Raw genomic sequence first — 19,648 nt, 5'->3', positions numbered from 1 at the left:
CTTGAACTTTTCTACCTTTTGCCACATTTCTGGCTTCAAACATAAAGATATAAAATTCTAATTTTTTTGGGAAGAATCAACAACAAATGGGACACAATCGTGAAATTTATTGGATATTTTAAACTTTTTTAACAAATTAAAAACTGAAAAGTGGGGCGTGCAATATTATTCGGCCCCTTTACTTTCAGTGCAGAAGTTCAGTGCGGATCTCTGAATGATCCAATGTTCTCCTAGATGACTGGTAATGATACATAGAATCCACCTGTGTGTGATCAAGTCTCGTATAAATGCACCTGCTCTGTGATCGTCTCAGGGTTCTGTTTCCATTGCAGAGAACATCATGCAGACCAAGGAACACACCAGACAGGTCCGAGATACTGTTGTGGAGAAGCTTAAAGTCGGATTTGGATACAAAAAGATTTCCCAAGTTTTAAACATGTCAAGGAGCACTGTGCAAGCGATCATATTGAAATGGAAGGAGTATCAGACCACTGCAAATCTACCAAGACCCGGCCGTCCCTCTAAACTTTCATCTCAAACAAGGAGAAGACTGATCAGAGATGCAGCCCAAAGGCCTATGATCACTCTGGATGAACTGCAGAGATCTACAGCTGAGGTGGGAGAGTCTGTCCATAGGACAACAATCAGTCGTACATTGCACAAATCTGGCCCTTATGGAAGAGTGGCAAGTAGAAAGCCATTTCTCAAAGATATCCATAAAAAGTCTCATTTGAAGTTTGTCACAAGCCACCTGGGAGACACACCAAACATGTGGAATAAGGTGCTCTGGTCAGATGAAACCAAAATCAAACTTTTTGGCCACAATGCAAAACGATATGTTTGGCTTAAAAGCAACACAGCTCATCACCCTCAAAACACCATCCCCACTGTGAAACATAGTGGTGGCAGCATCATGGTTTGGGCCTGCTTTTCTTCAGCAGGGACAGGGAAGATGGTTAAAATTGATGGGAAGATCAACAGAGCTAAATACAGGACCATTCTGGAAGAAAACCTGTTGGAGTCTGCAAAAGACCTGAGACTGGGACGGAGATTTATCTTCCAACAAGACAATGATCCCAAACATAAAGCAAAATCTATAATGGAATGGTTAAAAAATAAACGTATCCAGGTGTTAGAATGGCCAAGTCAAAGTCCAGACCTGAATCCAATCGAGAATCTGTGGAAAGAGCTGAAAACTGCTGTTCACAAACGCCCTCCATCCAACCTCAATGAGCTCGAGCTGTTGTGCAAGGAAGAATGGGCAAGAATTTCAGCCTCTCGATGTGCAAAACTGATATAGACATACCCCAAGCAACTTGCAGCTGTAATCGCAGCAAAAGGTGGCGCTACAAAGTATTAACCCACTTTTCAGTTTTTAATTTTTTAAAAAAGTTTAAAATATCCAATAAATTTTGTTCCACTAAGCGATTGTGTCCCACTTGTTGTTGATTCTTCCCAAAAAAATTAGAATTTTATATCTTTATGTTTGAAGTCAGAAATGTGGCAAAAGGTAGAAAAGTTCAAGGGGGCCAAATACTTTCACAAGGCATGGTATGTATATATATATATATATATATATATATATATATATATATATATATATAATATATGTATGTCTGTGTGTGTATGTATGTGTGTGTGTGTATATATATATATATATATATATATATATATACACACATATATACACTGCTGATTTTGCAAGTTTTCCCACCTACAAGGAATGGAGAGATCTGTAATTTTTATCGTAGGTCACTTCACCTGTGAGAGACAAAATCTAAAAATAAAATCCAGAAAATCACATTGTAGGATTTTTACATAATTAATTTGCATTTTATTGCATGAAATAAGTATTTGATACAATAGAAAAGCAGAACTTCCCGTAATATTTGGTACAGAAACCCTTGTTTGCATTTGCAGAGGTCAGATACACACGGTTTCCTGTAGTTCTTGACCAGGTTTGTACACACTGCTGCAGGGATTTTGGCCCCCTCCTCCATACAGATCTTCTCCAAATATTTTAGATTTCTGGGCTGTCGCTGGGCAGCATTGAGTTTCAGCTCCCTTTTAAAGATTTTCTGTTGGGTTCAGGTCTGGAGACTGGCTAGGCCACTCCAGGAACTTGAAATGCTTCTAACTGAGACACTCCTTTGTTGCCCTGACTGTGTGTTTCGTGTCATTGTCGCGATACATGACCCCATCCATCCTCCATTCAATACGGTGCAGGCGTCCTGTCCTCTTTGCAGAAAAGCACGACCAAAGTATGATGTTTCCCCCACCATGCTTCACAGTTGGGACGGTGTTCTCGTGGTTGTACTCATCCTTCTTCCTACAAACACGGTGAGTGGAGTTGATACCAAAAAGCCCTATTTTGGTGTCATGTGACCACATAATCTTCTTCCATGGTTCCTCTGGATCTTCCAGATGGTCATTGGCGAACTTCAAAATGGGCCTGGACATGTGCTCACATTAGCAGGGGGACCTTGCATGCCCTGCAGGAATTTAATCCATGACGGCGTAGTGTGTTACTAATGGTAATGTTTGAGACTGTGGTCACAGCTCTCTTCAGGCCATTAACCAAGTCCTCCCATGTAGTTCTGGGCTGATTCCTGACCTTTCTCAGACACCTCCCATGAGGCGAGATCATGCATGGAGTCCCAGACCGAGGAAGATTAACAGTCATCTTGTAACAATTCCATTTTCTAATAACTGTGCCAACAGTTGTTGCCCTCTCATCAAGCTGCTGAGTTGCATCCAAGGAACACCATACCAACTGTGAAGCATGGGGGTGGAAACATCATGCTTTGGGGTTGTTTCTCTGCCAAGGGACCAGGAAAATTGAACCGTGTACATGAAAGAATGAATGAATGGAGCCATGTATCGTGGGATTTTGAGTGCAAACCTCCTTCCATCAGCAAGGGCATTGAAGATGAAACGTGGCTTGGTCTTTCAGCATGACAATGATCCCAAGCACACCGCCAGAACAACGAAGGAGTGGCTTCGTAAGAAGCATTTCAAGGTCCTGGAGTGGCCTAGCCAGTCTCCAGATCGAAACCCTATAGAAAACCTTTGGAGGGAGTTGAAAGTTCGTGTTGCTCAGCGACAGCCCCAAAACATCACTGTTCTAGAGGAGATCTGCATGGAGGAATGGGCCAACATATCAGCAACAGTGTGTGCCAACCTTGTGAAGACTTACAGAAAACGTTTGACCTCTGTCATTGCCAACAAAGGATCTATAACAAAGTATTGAGATGAACTTTTGTAATTGACCAAATACTTATTTTCCACCAAAATTTGAAAACAATTTCTTTCCAAATGTTTTCTCATTTTGTCTCTCATAGTTGAGGTCGACCTATGATGTCAATTACAGGCCGACCTCATCTTTTTAAGTGGGAGAACTTGCACAGTTGGTGGCTGACTAAATACTTTTTTTCCCCACTGTAACAGGGTCGCTGGTGATGTGAGGTTAGATATGTATTACGAAGGTTGCTATCTTACGTGATGTGAAACCCAGAAGTTTCTCTCCAGCATGTTATGCGCTGAGGGCTTAATCAACCAAAACAGGATTGGGTTTTTTGTGAGTAGTGTAAAAGATGGGCGTGACAGCCATTCACCATATCTCAACCTCAGAGGTGTTGTCAGGCAGTTAAATGTCCGACCACTGAGTTTTTTTCTTCTGTCTGTGTGTGTTTCGAGGCAAGGAAGTCTCCAGACTGGAGCTCCAGTGGGAGATGAAGTTTATTGTATCCTGATCGGGCGGATTCCCGCAGGCATACGGACTGATCTATAAGTTATCTTATGTTTTCCTGTTCTGCTAGAAAGGCCATGTTTATTTTGTTGTATCCTGCATTGGTTTATGCCATGTTTAAATAAACCAGCAGAAGAAACGCTCCTCTGTCTACCTCTGAGAGCAGCCAAGTGAGCCAATCTACCACATCTGGTGTTTCAAATGCGGGCAACGTTCCAGGAACACGTTTAGCTGCTTAAGAGAACGTTCTATGACCTGGATAAAGCCTGCAAGCCAACAAGAGACGTCCGGCAGCATGAAGGACATTATCAAACATCTGGTCCAGACGCAGCAGGAGACGGACAAGCTACTGTTACAGTAGTATCAGCGGCAGCACATGCAGCTTCTAGCAAATGCCATCCAAGGCAAGTCGACCGCCCCATCCCCTGGTCTGGCTGCTGACTCAAACGTCTGGAAGGCGGTAAGACGGGCCATGCAGAAGATGACCCCCGGGGATGATGTGGAAACTTTTCTCCCAGTTTTCGAAAGGGTGGCTGATCGGGAGAAACTTCCACCAGAGCAGTTTGTGTAGGTCCTGGCACCATATTTGACAGGTGAACCCCAAAAGGCGTATTATGACTTAGCACTGCAGGATGCCAAGGAGTATGCCAAATTAAAGATAAAAATCTTGGTATGCCTGGGAGTAACTATTTCAGTCAGAGCCCAACGAGTCCACCACTGGGTATATGCCAGCGACAAACTCCCTCACTTGCAGATGTTTGACTTGCAGAAATGGTTGCAGTCAGAGTCTTCCACTCCTGCCCAAATGGTCGAGCGTGTGGTGATGGACAGATTCATCCACTCCCTTCCCAGGTCAGTGCAGACTTGGGTTGCCCAGGACGATCCTCGGAACGCAGACCACCTGGTTGACCTAGTGGAGAGGTACCAGGTTGTCGAGAAATCCCTAGGGAAGCAGGATATTGTCACTTCCCCTTACCGGAATACCCAAAGGGAGGCGGACTCACCATGTAGGGGGTCTAGAGACACAAACGGTGGGCGTACCTGTCCCCTTGAGGACCCGCCAAAAGCGATTGTTAAGGACATGGTCTTTTGGCGATGTCACAATCCTGGACACGTAGCCGCCTGGTGTGATATGTCCCCTGAACCAATGGACTATCAACCCGGTGAGGGGCCGCAGGCGTGTGCCGTGTCCTGCTACACTTCACCACTAGTTGATTCCTGCCAAGTTTGAGGGCATTCACTGTATGACCGGAGATGCCAAGGACTACCCTGCGGCCAGAGTGACCATGGGAACAGACTTCGGTACCAAGTCCCATGAGGTCGGGTAGTCAAGGACTTGATACATCCCTTATCGGGGCGAGATTTTTCCTTGTTTTGGGACTTGTGGCAAAAAAGGGCCATACCGAGTGCCTCGGCACAATTTCAAGGATGCCAACACTTTCGGCCATGACTGTATATAGTTTTTTTATTTTCCTGTATCTGTTGCAATATTTTTTTTTTCTACCTATTTCTATATCTTTTTTTTTTTATTTTTGTATTTTCCTATATTTATTTTTAAAAAAATTATTTTGGTCTCTTCCATGAAATTGCTGCTTGTTAGAAGGAAACCCACCTACAGTAGGTCTGCGGATTTTATTTATTTTTTCCTCCTCTTCGTCTTTAAGTCGAGTTCTCATTTTCATTTAATTTGGCTTTGCTTCAATTATAAATCCTGCTGATTACATGCATTTTTACCTCTTCTAATTATAGCACAGCAAAGCAATACTTGTTTAGGTGGCATTACGGGGTTTTTGTTTTTTGCCTATATCTAGACAGCAACGGAAATTTCCGTTAGTCAGCTTGATTAATTGCCAGGATAGTGTGGCACGGCTCGGGGTTTTATTTTTATATGGAGCTATAGTTAATCTAGGTTTAGGGATTTAGTTATGTGTCATAATTCAGCTGTAACTGTATGACGAGATCTTTTTTCACATACTGGAAACTTTTAGGTCTGAAATAGAAGGGAACTGTAAATTATAATAATATTATGCATCCTGATAATCCTGTTTAATGGCTTATTAAACGGTCAGTCCTAAAATAGCAAATTATCCCCTATCTATACTTGCTAATATCAGGACATTTTACTGTTTGGACAACCAGCCATCCAACCAATGGGACTTTGGGGAGATCCTTCTTTAATGTAGTAAATGTGCGGATTTCTGGCCTCTGCTTCATGCATTGTCTATGGAACTGCTGGAGGAAGCGGACTACAGCAGTCAGCCATTTCTAGCAGTCCCATAGACAATCCGTGGAGCAGAGGTGCACATATCCAACCTCTGCACCATATGTCGTCTGTGGAGCTGCCAGAGAAAGCCGAGTGCAGCAGTCAGCCATTTCTAGCAGTCCCATAGACAATCCGTGGAGCGGAGGTGCACATATGCAACCTCTGCACCATGTGTCATCTGTGGAGCTGCCAGAGAAAGCCGAGTGCAGCAGTCAGCCATTTCTACCAATCCCATAGACAATCCCTGGAGCCGAGGTGCACAAATGCAACCTTTGCACCATATGTCGTCTGTGGAGCTGCCAGAGAAAGCCCAGTGCAGCAGTCAGCCATTTCTAGCAGTCCCATAGACAATCAGTGGAGCAGAGGTGCACAAATGCAACCTCTGCACCATATGTCATCTGTGGAGCTGCCAGAGAAAGCCGAGTGCAGCAGTCAGCCATTTCTAGCAGTCCCATAGACAATCTGTGGAGCAGAGGTGCACATATGCAACCTCTGCACCATATGTCGTCTGTGGAGCTGCCAGAGAAAGCCGAGTGCAGCAGTCAGCCATTTCTAGCACTCCCATAGACAATCAATGGAACGGCAAATGAGCATGTGCACCAATGCTTTTTTGGGATCACCAGGATAGGGCATAACTTGCTCTTTTGGGAATAGCCCTTTAAATGTGTGTTTTTGTCACTTTAGTCTAACTTTACATCATCTATGGGTTGGCTTACATTGCGCTAAACTTAAACCACATCCCTTTCCAATAAAGCCATACCCATTCCACCAAGTCACACCATAAGCCATATGCATCACAAAAAAACGTAAAAAAATTAAACCTAAAACTAGATGCCACAATTTGTGCCAAAATCTGGTATATTTGCTGCCAAAATCAGGATCCACTCACAAATAAATCTTCCTTATTGTTTTTATTAGGTCAATCTATGCAGTGCCTTGTTTTTGCCATTGCAGAGCCCTGTTCTTGGTATTTCTGGTTGCTTATTTAGTGTTTTTTTCACTCTTGTTGTGTTCTATATGGACCACCTATTAGTTTACTTTGCACCAGAATTTTGATGTTTGTTGACACATCGTAAACTGCACACCTTTCCAGTAAAACCATACCCTTTCCCCCAAGTCAAACCCCTTGCCATTTACATCACAAACAACACATAAAAGTGCCTAAAACACTTAAAATAGGTCTAACAGTACAGGTGGCAGTATGTTAAAAAATGTTCCAAAATTTGGCAAATTTACTGCGAATAGCGCACTCACAATGGTGAATCTGCCTTAGACCTGGTTTCACATATCTGTCTTCCACAGTCCGAGCACAGACTTGCCACCGGTCTCTTGATCCCGAACTCATTAGCCTCATAGGTATATATGAGACTTTTGAGTTCAGCTAAAGAGACCTTGGGCCAGTCTGTACATTGAGGTCCATGCGCAGATGTGTGAAACCAGGCCTTAATGCCTTTATTAGGTAAAGCCAAGGGGTAAACGTTTTAAGGACCAAGTAACTAGAAGCACATGGATGGTCTCCACCATCATCTATCAGGTTAGAGTACACATTAGTTATCAATCCACGAGAATGTGCACCAGGGACAAAATAACTGGCACAATATGTGTGTCAATTCAATTTGTGTGCTGTTGGTGAGCACCATGGATTAGACGTGGTCCAAAGTGAGCCGGTCAGTTTGCACACGTTATGCAGATGAGACCTGACTGATTTCGATTGTGCCGAATGACACATGGTCAATGACAGATGAGACCTGACTGGTTTCGATTGTGCCGAATGACACATGGTCAATGACAGATGAGACCTGACTGGTTTCGATTGTGCCGAATGACGCATGGTCAATGACAGATGAGACCTGACTGGTTTCGATTGTGCCGAACGACGCATGGTCAATGACAGATGAGACCTGACTGGTTTCGATTGTGCCGAACGACGCATGGTCAATGACAGATGAGACCTGACTGGTTTCGATTGTGCCGAATGACGCATGGTCAATGACAGATGAGACCTGACTGGTTTCGATTGTGCCGAATGACACATGGTCAATGACAGATGAGACCTGACTGGTTTTGATTGTGCCGAACGACACATGGTCAATGACAGATGAGACCTGACTGGTTTCGATTGTGCCGAATGACACATGGTCAATGACACTAACCCCCTAATTGATCTGTTGCCCAGGCTCACTGACTGGCAAGTCAGCCTGCCTATCTGTTGGCTAGAGACTGGCTCCTTGAGGGACTAGATCTACCAAGAAGACCACAGTGATGATGAGAACATCACATGAGCAAGGCATGATTAGTATCATATACTTATGCCCCTACAAAGCAGATGAACAGGAGGTGTCAATATGGGACTACCACTTTTTAAAGATGAAATCCTGGTCTTCTATCCATCCTAAAGAAAAATAATTTCCAAGTAGTAATGTCTCTTCTGCGGAAGCTTTAATAGTCCATATAGTACCGACGCACAGTGATTATCTCAAGAGCTCGAAACAGGCAGGAAAAACTTGGTTACGTCGGGGAAGGAGATCACTTGTACCTCAATTTTGATTAGATGTTCAGTTTTCTTGGAGTATACGAAACATCTTCCAGAATTGAAACGTACCGGTCCCAAGTGTACCGGAAAATATCCCGCATTTAATGTCAGTAGAAAATATATTGCAGCATGAGAAAATTCAGTATGCCAACTTGGAAGGTTGTTTCCCTGCAGAAATTAAGACCTTAACCTTTCTGGAAAGGAAAAAAAAAAATCAATATCATCAAGTAGACATTTGGATGCCAAGAACAAGAGAAAATCCAGTTGTTTTAGATATGTGTCTGGAGCGCAAGAACAAACGCATACCCCCTTAATTGAGAGGTAGATTTGTTTTTAAGGGCACTTCCACTGGTGGGTTAAATGTAATAAAGTCCCCGCTGTTTATGTCAGAGCAGAGACTAATGAATCATCCTCGCCGTTCTTTTCACAATAATACCTTTAACCAATGGGGAAATTTCGTTCTTTACGTGACTCTTGATGCCACAAGAAGCGTTTTCTACCTTTAATATCCAAGCTTTGTTATGGGCAGGATTGAATATCCTACTCTTATAGTATGGCCACTCTATGGGGCTGCCGGAAAAGGCCGAGCGCACCACTCGGCAGCCCATAGAACATGAATGTAGCGGTGGTCCAACGAGCCACTTTGCCGGTCCAATCTATTGAGGATAAAAGTAACCCATCATGCCGATCGGAGCGGGTCCCGGCTGTCAGACCCGCGCTGATCAATAAGTGATCACCCATACTCTAGATAAATCTAGATAAAGGGATAACTTGTTTTCACTGGACAACTCCTTTAATCACTCTCTTGTGATCCATGGTGATCAACTGTATTTTGAAAGAAATCGTGCCAAAAAAAGGTTCAAATCTTTTTTTTGCAGCCACATTTTGGCAAAAATAAAGCCTTAACGGGTTTTCTAACACTTTTTCAAAAAAAGCGGTCAGAGAGAAGGATATAAATGATAAATGAAGGGATTGTAAAATACATAAATAAAGAAGTGTTAATTACTCCTCCGAATTGCCACCACTTTGGTGGTTTCATCCAGGACTGGAAGTGATTTACCTCCTGGCCATACATGCACCTGAGGCCACTGATGGGCTGAAGGATCAGAAGTCATGAAATCCCATACAGTCACTGTCCTCAGTGGTCTAGTGATATGATCTAGAGTTATACTGCAGGATGGGGCTCTGTATAGAGGCCTGAGAGGAGTGATGTACTGCAGCATGGGGCTCTATATGGAGGCCCGAGATGAGTGATGTACTGCAGGAAGGGGCTCTATATGGAGGCCCGAGAGGAGTGATGTACTGCAGGATGGGACTCTGTATAGAGGCCTGAGAGGAGTGATGTACTGCAGGATGGGGCTCTATATAGAGGAGTGTTGCACTGCAGGATGGGGCTCTGTATAGAGGCCTGAGAGGAGTGATGTACTACGGGATGGGGTTCTGTATACAGGCCTGAGAGGAGTGATGCGCTGCAGGATGGGGCGCTATATAGAGGCCTGAGAGGAGTGATGTACTGCATGATGGGGCTCTATATGGAGGCCTGAGAGGAGTGATGTACTGCAGGATGGGGCTCTATATGGAGGCCTGAGAGGAGTGATGTACTGCAGGATGGGACTCTGTATAGAGGCCTGAGAGGAGTGATGTACTGCAGGATGGGGTTCTATATAGAGTGAAAAAAGAGGAAAGTAGATTCAGCTCACCTGATTACTGTAGGCTTTGGAAGGAAGCACGGCTACGTGTGGCTCTATATAGAGGCCTGAGAGGAGTGTTGCGCTGCAGGATGGGGCACTGTATAGAGGTCTGAGAGGAGTGATGCACTGCTAGATGGGGCGCTGTATAGAGAGGCCTACGAGGAGTGATGTACTGCAGGATGGAGCACTGTATAGAGGTCTGAGAGGATTGATGTACTGCATGATTGGGCTCTATATGGAGGCCTGAGAGGAGTGATGCACTGCAGGATGGGGCTCTGTATAGAGGCCTGAGAGGAGTGATGCACTGCAAGATGGGGCGCTGTATAGAGAGGCCTGAGAGGAGTGATGTACTGCAGGATGGGGCACTGTATAGAAGTCTGAGAGGAGTGATGTACTGCATGATGGGGTTCTATATGGAGGCCTGAGAGGAGTGATGCACTGCAGGATGGGGCTCTGTATAGAGGCCTGAGAGGAGTGATGCACTGCAAGATGGGGCACTGAATAGAGGCCTGAGAGATGTGATGCGCTGCAGGATGGGGCTCTGTATAGAGGCCTGAGAGGAGTGATGCTCTGCAAGATGGGATGCTGTATAGAGGCCTGAGAGGAGTGATGCACTGGAAGATGAGATGCTGTATAGAGGCCTGAGAGGAGTGATGCGCTGCAGGATGGGGCTCTGTATAGAGGCCTGAGAGGAGTGATGCGCTGCAGGATGGGGCCTGAGAGGAGTGATGTACTGCAGGATAGGGCTGTATTCAAGGGCTTAGATTAATTGAGCTGTGTTTGTTGATTGTTGTTGAGAGATCAGTGATGTGAAGCTGCAAATGCTAAATTATCTCCTGCCATATTTATCAACAGAACAGCATTTGCAGTTTTGCTAAACTGATCAGCCAGCCACAAGCAACAAACTCAACTCAGCGCTGCTATTGTGGAACGTTGCAGGACAGTTGAGCTCTGCTAGAGCCAGCTAATGATGTAAAACCACACGGGAAGCTTCAACTGGGTCCTTCTCCAGTATCACACAATCAACAGAGCGAGAGATAAGGGAACAGTCCCAAGACCTTTATTAAATGCAAATCGAAAGGTTCATAAACAATCCACCACACAGAGGATGAAATAGTCCAGGAACACAGATGCAGTCCAGATACTTCTCCATATAGACTCCTCCAGCAGTATTTCCAGGGCAATCCATGTTGCTCCAAGTCTCGCTGGCCTCCACATTAGCGTCCCACAAAGGATCTTTCTTCGTGGTCTCCCTGTTCTCCCCAGGCCCCCTCCTTGTAGCCAGGGTTAGGCAGACTGGTTGGATGGTTTTCAAGTCCCCCAGACCTGGGCACGGTTCCTCAGGGATCAAGGCACTACAGGGGGTGATTTGAGGAGCAGAGGGGTCATGAATGTACAGTCAGGAAATGTCAGCAGGGGTTCATCAAGAGGTATGGACACATTCAGGCTGCAGATGGTAACTGGGCTAATTCAATTATCAGACCACTTATAAGCTAATTAAGACTCTAGACAATACGGAGAATACACAGAATAATACAGAGCAACAAGACAACATTCCTAAAATCAGTAAAAATAGGAACATAGGCTGAATGATACCCCACTCACCATATCACACCATCACAGAAGCCATACTGATATAGACTGCAGAAGATACAATCAGGCAGGGGCCTATACAGGAGCAGAGCGTGAATAACATTAATTCTACACTTGCTTGATGATAATGCAGACTGGTGGACTTAGTCAGGAGCGAGGGAGGGGTCTGCAGCACCGAAGAGAAACAAGTTCTGCTGGGGATTGTAGTTTTAGCAAATAACAATACGACCGGCCATTTTCCTATGTGAAGAAACATTATGTTGGGCTTAACCTGTATATTAAAAATATGCATTTACTGTGCCTAATAAAAGATAATACGCAGCAGCACCGTCGGTGACAGCGGTTTCATCAAATGTAATTACATTCTAATTTTTCTGTCAATTTTATTTATTTTTTTCATTTTAACTAATGTCCTGAAATATAAGATACAAGTGTATTGATCACTTCTTCTATTTTTATTGGCAGTGAGTGACAGTTGCTTCAGGAACCTTGCAGAAGATCGCAGCGGCATAAACCTTAAGGATTTAGTCCAAGATCCTTCCTTGTAAGTACCAAGTGCTGAAGCTTCCCTGCTACCTTTTCCACTTTTGCATTTTATTTTATTGATAATTACTTAACAGACCCATCAGAGATCCTGTAAGGATTTGTTAGAATTTATAATATGACAGATATGTTATGAGACAAAGGAGGCACCAAAACACAAAGACTGAGGAAGCAGCTCCTTATGGCGAAACCTCAGATTTCTGAAAATTGGTAAACTTCAGTTTTCCAAACTGAATAACCCCAAGTTTCGTCTCTGTTCTAGTCCAGCTATATCCTTTTTATACACTGTAACCCCAAATTGTACTCTGTATTCTAAGTGGCCGCACTAGTGACTGTCTTAATGCATCCCATGATTGTATTTGCCTTGGCAGCAGCTGCCTGGCACTGGTCACTAAAGTTGAGTTTGCTGTCCAATCAGTTTTTCCCAGTGTTTTACCTTTTAGTACATGACCTAACATTTATCAACATTAAACTTAACTTTGCTATTTTTTCGTCCCGAGCCTTCAGCTGCCTCAAATCCCTCTGTAATCTTCTATTATCCTCCTCGGTGTTGATTACCTTACAGAGCTTAGTATCATCTGCAAATATTTGTGATCAAATTGCAGCTGGAATTTTAAGCAGATTAGAAAGAAAAACAAACTTCTCCCGATTGGCTGTTGTGCGCCATTTTGCTTTTGCACCAGTGTCGATTCATTATCCCTTTCTGAAGCATCTACAGGGAAAAGTGGACAATTAACGGGGTGGAATGCCAAAGTTTCCCTCGTCAAGGGAGCGGAAGGCGGCTCAGAACCTCAAGCCTAGGAATCCGATCAGAAAACAACGGAGGTTAACCTCTTTTCTGACTCATGAGATTTTAGCAAAATGGTGACCTTCACACAAAATCAAAAACCCCAGAAAAATCAGTTTCTTGCAAATCTGATTTTTGTTTTTAATTTAAAGCTAATTTGATTTACTTACAAACAATTGGTGATAATTTGACGATTTCTGGGTGTCCCACCGAGATCAGACTTGTAAAGTGCCATGTTTGAATGGAGCTGCTAGCCTCATTCACTCTCTACAGGGCTAGCAGAGAGAGACAAATGCTCTACTTGGCTTTCTGTAGCTGCCACAGAGACAATAAATATTCAGACAAGGCACTTCACAGCCTTTTTCCCCCAGCAATCGGTAAATTATCATCTATCCTGAGGATAGAATTGATAAAGTTGAAATAACTCTTAAGAGCTCTGGGCACATTGGAAAAACTGAAGTGTCTAAAGATTTAAAAGATCCCATCTTTAAATGATACACAAGGCAGAGATGATACTAAATTGTATATACTATTGTGGTAGATCAGCTCACTTTGTTGCACAGAGAGGTAGACACAGGAACACTGTCTCTTTAAGTCTTCTGCTGGGTTTATTAAGAGTGGTAATGTTAGCAAAAACAAACACGCCCTTCCCGGGCCTAACAGGAAAAACAAAACATAACGTATGGCACAGTCCTTGTTGCAGCCCGCTTCAGGAGCAAACAACCCGAGGTTTAGCTTTCCTTCACATGGCAGAACAGCTCCAGAGCTTTCACCTCCAGGCCCTCCCCACACCAAATGCTCTAAAAGGCTGGGGATTTATCCTCTGACCTCCTCCCCCTCTACAAGTGTTTAATCATCCTAGCACTAAAGATGGCTGATTAACCCCTTATTCCTTTGTGTGCTGAAACCTTTTACCTATGTTTAATGACTAGAGCTAACAAGCTCAGTGCTACATATCTTCCCTCCAGTACTTTGCCAGCGACGTTTTGTTTCAACTGAACCTTTCTCAAGCTATGAATTCACTGCTTGAGAAAGGTTCAGTTGAACCGAAACGTCACCACACCACATGGGCTAAATAAAGTCCACTATGTTTTGGTAACTATTCGAGTGCTGCTTGCTTCTTCTATTATTTATATATATATATATATACAGTTGAAGCCAGAAGTTTCCATACGCTATATAAAAAGACACATCTGTGTGTTTTTCTCAATATCTGACATAAAATCAGAATAAACCTTTCCCGTTTTGGGTCAATTAGGATTACCATAATGTTTAACATAGTAACATAGTAAAGTAGGTTGAATACAGACCTCGGTCCATCCAGTTCAACCTTTCTCCCCGGATTGGTCTCCCTACACTCACTTACTGGGACATGGCCTCACAATGTATTATTACCATTTTTATTATTGCTGCACTATTACAATTACAAATGAACCAGTGTATAATATTTTGATTAGTTTTATCTTTTGTATTACTCTTGTGATTCTAATAATGGTATTACTAAAATCCCTGTGTCTAAATCTATTGATCCAGAATAAGGCAAAAACCCCAGGACACATTCAGCCAATTTGCATCACGGGGAAAAATTCCTTCTTGACCACGAGAAAATGCGATCTGTCCTAGAACCCCGCATCAGCCCTAATTATGTCACTAGTTATGTAATTACTATTACCGTATTAAATGTACTACTATAGGTGTAATATTTTGTCTAATTTAACTGTAGCCCACAATGTTATGTGTATCTGGGAAATCGTCCAGCCCTTGTATAAAGCTGTTATAGTGTCGGCCATCACTACCTCTTGTGGTCGACATTCCACAGTCCCACTGCTCTGACTGTAAAGAATCCTTTCCTGTTTAGCTGCCGGAATCGCCTTTCTTCCACCCGTAATGAGCCCCCTGGTCCTTAGTACAGTCATGTGCTAGTCCTTTGTACTGACCACACATATATACATGTAAATGAGATCCCCTCTGAGGCGTCTTTTTTTTCTTCGCTAAACAAGCTCAACTTTTCCACCTCTCATCATATGAGCGGCCTCCATCCCTTGTAATAATCTAGTTGTCGCCTTTGAACTGACTGTAACTTCTGAATATCCTTTTTAAAATGCGGAGCCCAAAACTGGATCCCATATTCCAGATGTGGCCTCACCAGTGATTTATAAAGGGGTAACAGTACATTGGGATCGCTGGATTTTATTTCTCTTTTTATATATCCTAAAATCTTGTTGCTTTTGCGGCTGCTGCCTGACATTGAGTACTGCTGCTCAGCTTACTTGTAACCACAATCCCCCGTCTTTCTCCTGTTCTGTAGTCCCGAGTATACTCCCATCTAATGTATATACAGCAATAGGATTACTCCGTCCTCGGTGCATTACTCTACATTTATCTACATTAAACCTCATCTGCCGAGTGTTCTCTGTGATATAACTCTGCAGCTCATCTCTTATGATGCCCTCAAAAACTTTGCACTCTACTGATGTCGGACTTACCAGACGGTAGTTAGCTGGATCCACCTTTTGACCTTTCTTAAATATCGGTACCACATGGGCTATCCTCCAATCCTGTGTCACTACCCCTGTTACCAGAGAGTCTAAGAATATGAGATACAGCGGTTTATCAATTACTGAGCTCAATTCCCTCAGTATCTGTGGATGAATGGCATCTGGGCCGAGGGATTTGTCAATGTTTAATTTGCTCAGATGCAGGCGTACTTCTTTTTGTGTTAAACGAGTTATATTAGGTGGTGAACTTTGATTTTGCCCTGTTGAAAGATCCCTGGAACAGACTGTTTGTTGGTGAACATGGATGAAAAGTGCCTGTTTAATATCTCAGCCTTTTCTTTGTCCTCTATAATTATCTTGTTATTATCGTCTTTTAAGGGGCCGATACCATCTGATTTTCTCTTTTTGGCCTTGATGTATGTATAAAAAATTTTGGGATTTATTTTAATGTTGCTTGCGATTTGTTTCTCTGTAGATAATTTTTCTAGCTTGATTTCTTTTTTACATTTCTTATTTAGGTCTTTATACTCCTGAAATGCTATTTCTGTATTCCCGACCTTCAAGATTTTGAATGCCCTTTGTTTTTGTCTTATTAAGCTTTGTACTGTTTTATTTATCCATAATGGTTTCTTTTTATTCCTGAACATTGTATTACCAGAGGGTATAAATTTTCTACTTCTGGTTTCAAGTGTGTGTGTGTGTGTGTATGTATATATGTAATATGTGTATTTGATGCACTGCTGATTTTGCAAGTTTTCCCACCTACAAAGAATGGAGAGGTCTGTAATTTTTATCATAGGTGCACTTCTACTGTGAGAGACAGAATCTAAAAATAAAAAAAACAGAAAATCACATTGTATGATTTTTATATAATTAAATTGCATTTTATTGCATGACATAAGTATTTGATCACCGACCAACCAGCAAGAATGCTGGCTCTCACAGACCTGTTAGATTTTCTTTAAGAAGCCTCCTACTCTGCACTCATTACCTGTATTAATTGCACCTGTTTGAACTCGTTACCTGTATAAAAGACACCTCTCCGCACACTCAATCAATCACACTCCAACCTCTCCACCATTGCCAAGACCAAAGAGCGGTCTAAGGACACCAGGGACAAAATTGTAGATTTGCACAAGGCTGGGATGGGCTACAGGACAATAGGCAAGCAGCTTGGTGAGAAGGCAGCAACTGTTGGCACAGTTATTAGAAAATGGAAGAATCACAAGATGACTGTCATTCTTCCTCGGGTCTGGGGCTCTATACAAGATCTCTCCTCATGGGGTAAGGTTGATTATGAGAAAGGTCAGGAATCAGCCCAGAACTACATGGGAGGACCTGGTCAATGACCTGAAGAGAGCTGGGAACACAGTCTCAAACATTATCATTGGTAACATACTACGCCGTCATAGATTAAATTCCTGCAGGGCACGCAATGTCTCCCTGCTCACGCCAGCACATGTCCAGCCCATTTGAAGTTCGCCAATGACTATCTGGATGATCCAGAGGAATCATGTGAGACGGTCATGTGAGACCAAAATAGAACTTTTGTGGTATCAACTCCACTCGCCGTGTTTGGAGGAAGAAGGATGAGTACAACCCCAAGGTCGCAACCATGAAGCATGGTGGGGGAAACATCATACTTTGGGGGCGCTTTTCTGCAAAGGAGACAGGATGACTGCACCGTATTGTAGAGAGATATGGGGTCATGTATCGCGAGATTTTAGCCAACAACCTTCTTCCCTCAGAAAGAACATTGAAGATGGGTCGTGGCTGGATCTTCCAGCGTGACAATGAGCCAAAACACACTGGCAGGGCAACTAAGGAGTGGCTCTGTGAGAAGCATTTCAAGGTCCTGGAGTGGCCTACCCAGTCTACAGACCTGAACCCAATGGAAAATGTTTGGATGAAGCTAAAACTCAGTGTTGCCCAGCGACAGCCCCGAAACCTGAAAGATCTGGAGAAGATCTGTATGGAGGAGGGGGCCAAAATCCCTGCTACAGTGTTTGCAAACTTGATCATGAACTACAGGAAACCTCCAACCTTAGTAATTGCAAACAAAAGTTTCTGTGCCAAATATTAAGTTCTGATTTTCTATTGTATCAAATAATTATTTCATGCAATAAAATGCAAATTAATTATGTAAAAATACGGGATTTTCTGGATTTTTTTTTTAAGATTCTGTCTCTCACAGTTGTCTGTCTCTCACCTACGATAAAAATTACAGACCTCTCCATTCTTTATAGGTGGGAGGGAAAACTTGCAAAATCTGCAGTGTAGCAAATAATTATTTTCTCACAGTGTGTATGTGTATATATGCAGTATCTCACAAAAGTGAGTACACCCATCACATTTTTGTAAATATTTTATAATATCTTTTCATGGGACAACACTGAGGATATGATACTTGAATACAATGTAATGTAGTCAGTGTACGGCTTGTATAACTGTAAATTTGGTGTGCCCCCTAAATAACTCAACACACAGCTATTATTGTCTAATCCACTGGCAACAAAAGTGAGTACACCCCTAAGTGAAAATGGGCAAATTGTGTCCACAGTGTCCATATTTTGTGTGGCCACCATTCTTTTCAAGCACTGCCTTAACTCTCTTGGGCATGGAGTTCACTAGAGCGTCGCCGGTGGCCACTGGAATCCTCTCCCACTCCTCCATGACAACATCACGGAGTTGGTGGATGTTAGAGACCTTGCGCTCCTCCACCTTCTGTTTGAGGATGCTCAATAGGGTTTAGGCTTCACCATTCCAGCTCCTTTACCCTCAGTTTCTTTAGCAAGGCAGTGGTATTCTTGGAGGTGTTTTTGGGGTTGTTATCATGTTGGAATACTGCCCTGTGGCAGTTTCCGAAGGGAGGGCATCATGCTCTTCTTCAGTATGTCACAGTATATGTTGGCATTCATGGTTTCCTCAATGACCTATAGCTCCCCACAGCCGGCAGCACTCAAACAGCACCAAACCATGACACTCCCACCACCATGCTTGACTGTAGGCAAGGCACATTTGTCTTTTGTACTTTTCACCTTGTTGCCACCACACACGCTTGACACCATCTGAACCAAATAAGTTTATCTTGGTCTCATCAGACCACAGGACATGGTTCCAGTAAGCCATATCCTTAGTCTGCTTGTCTTCAGCAAACTGTTTGCGGCCTTATTTTTGCATCATCTTTAGAAGAGGCTTCCTTCTGGGACCACAGCAATGCAGACCAATTTGATGTATGTGGCGTCTGGTCTGAGCACGGACAGGCTGACCCCCTATCCCTGTAACCTCTGCAGCAATGCTGGCAGCACTTGTATGTCTATTTTGAAAAGACGACCTCTGGATATGATGCTGAGCACGTGCACTCAACGTCTTTGGTCGTCCATGGCAAGGTCAGTTCTGAGTGGAACCTGTCTTGTTAAATCACTGTATGGTCTTGGCCACCGTGCTGCAGCTCAGTTTCAGGGTGTTGGCAATCTTCTTATAGCCTAGGCCAGTGATGGCGAACCTTTTAGAGATTAAGCACCCAAACTGCAATCCAGAACCCACTTCTTTATCGCAAAGTGCCAACACGGCAATTTAACCTGAATCCTGAGGTTTTAGTTTAGAACAACAAAAACATTAGCGTGTTATAGAGTCTATAGTAGAGAGCTTGTAAGCGCTGCCCTCCAAGCCCAAAATACTCGCCACTGATTTTCCTTTCTTGAGAATGGAAAAGGATTTTTAATCAAAAGTAAAATTGCAAAGTGGTTTGTTGTTACAGCCTCTTTGTAATTGTAACCCTTTATCATGATGAGAATGACCCTTAAAGTCAGGGATGTCACACTGAATTACACAGAGGGACAAAGTTAAAAGCTCGGACAAAGTCGCGGCCCACCTTGATATTTGTTAAAAAAATGTCTACAATTGAGGAAGTTTTTCCTTCTCAAATAAAACGATTAACTTTTGGAATTATAGTGGAATAATATGTTATGTAAGAGCAGTAAAAGCGTATG

The 19,648-nt window shown here is 43.1% G+C and overlaps 1 protein-coding gene across 30 annotated transcripts in view; it reads left to right on the top strand.

Moving 5' to 3' along the window:
• Positions 1 to 19,648, top strand: part of GPHN (gephyrin) — a 592,001-nt gene that overhangs the window by 176,880 nt on the left and 395,473 nt on the right. For all 30 annotated transcript variants that reach the window (XM_073637421.1, XM_073637415.1, XM_073637413.1 and 27 more), the window contains exon 2: positions 12,294 to 12,372. In XM_073637421.1, the coding sequence (XP_073493522.1) occupies positions 12,294 to 12,372 (79 nt within the window). The remainder of the gene's footprint in view (positions 1 to 12,293; positions 12,373 to 19,648) is intronic.

Source organism: Phyllobates terribilis, unplaced genomic scaffold, assembly GCF_046119375.1.
Source record: "Phyllobates terribilis strain yellow unplaced genomic scaffold, ASM4611937v1 Scaffold_6__1_contigs__length_29720123, whole genome shotgun sequence".
NCBI classification, from domain to species: Eukaryota; Metazoa; Chordata; class Amphibia; order Anura; family Dendrobatidae; genus Phyllobates; species Phyllobates terribilis.
Note: the sequence above shows the minus strand (reverse complement) of the source record. Positions and strands in the feature narration are given on the sequence as shown.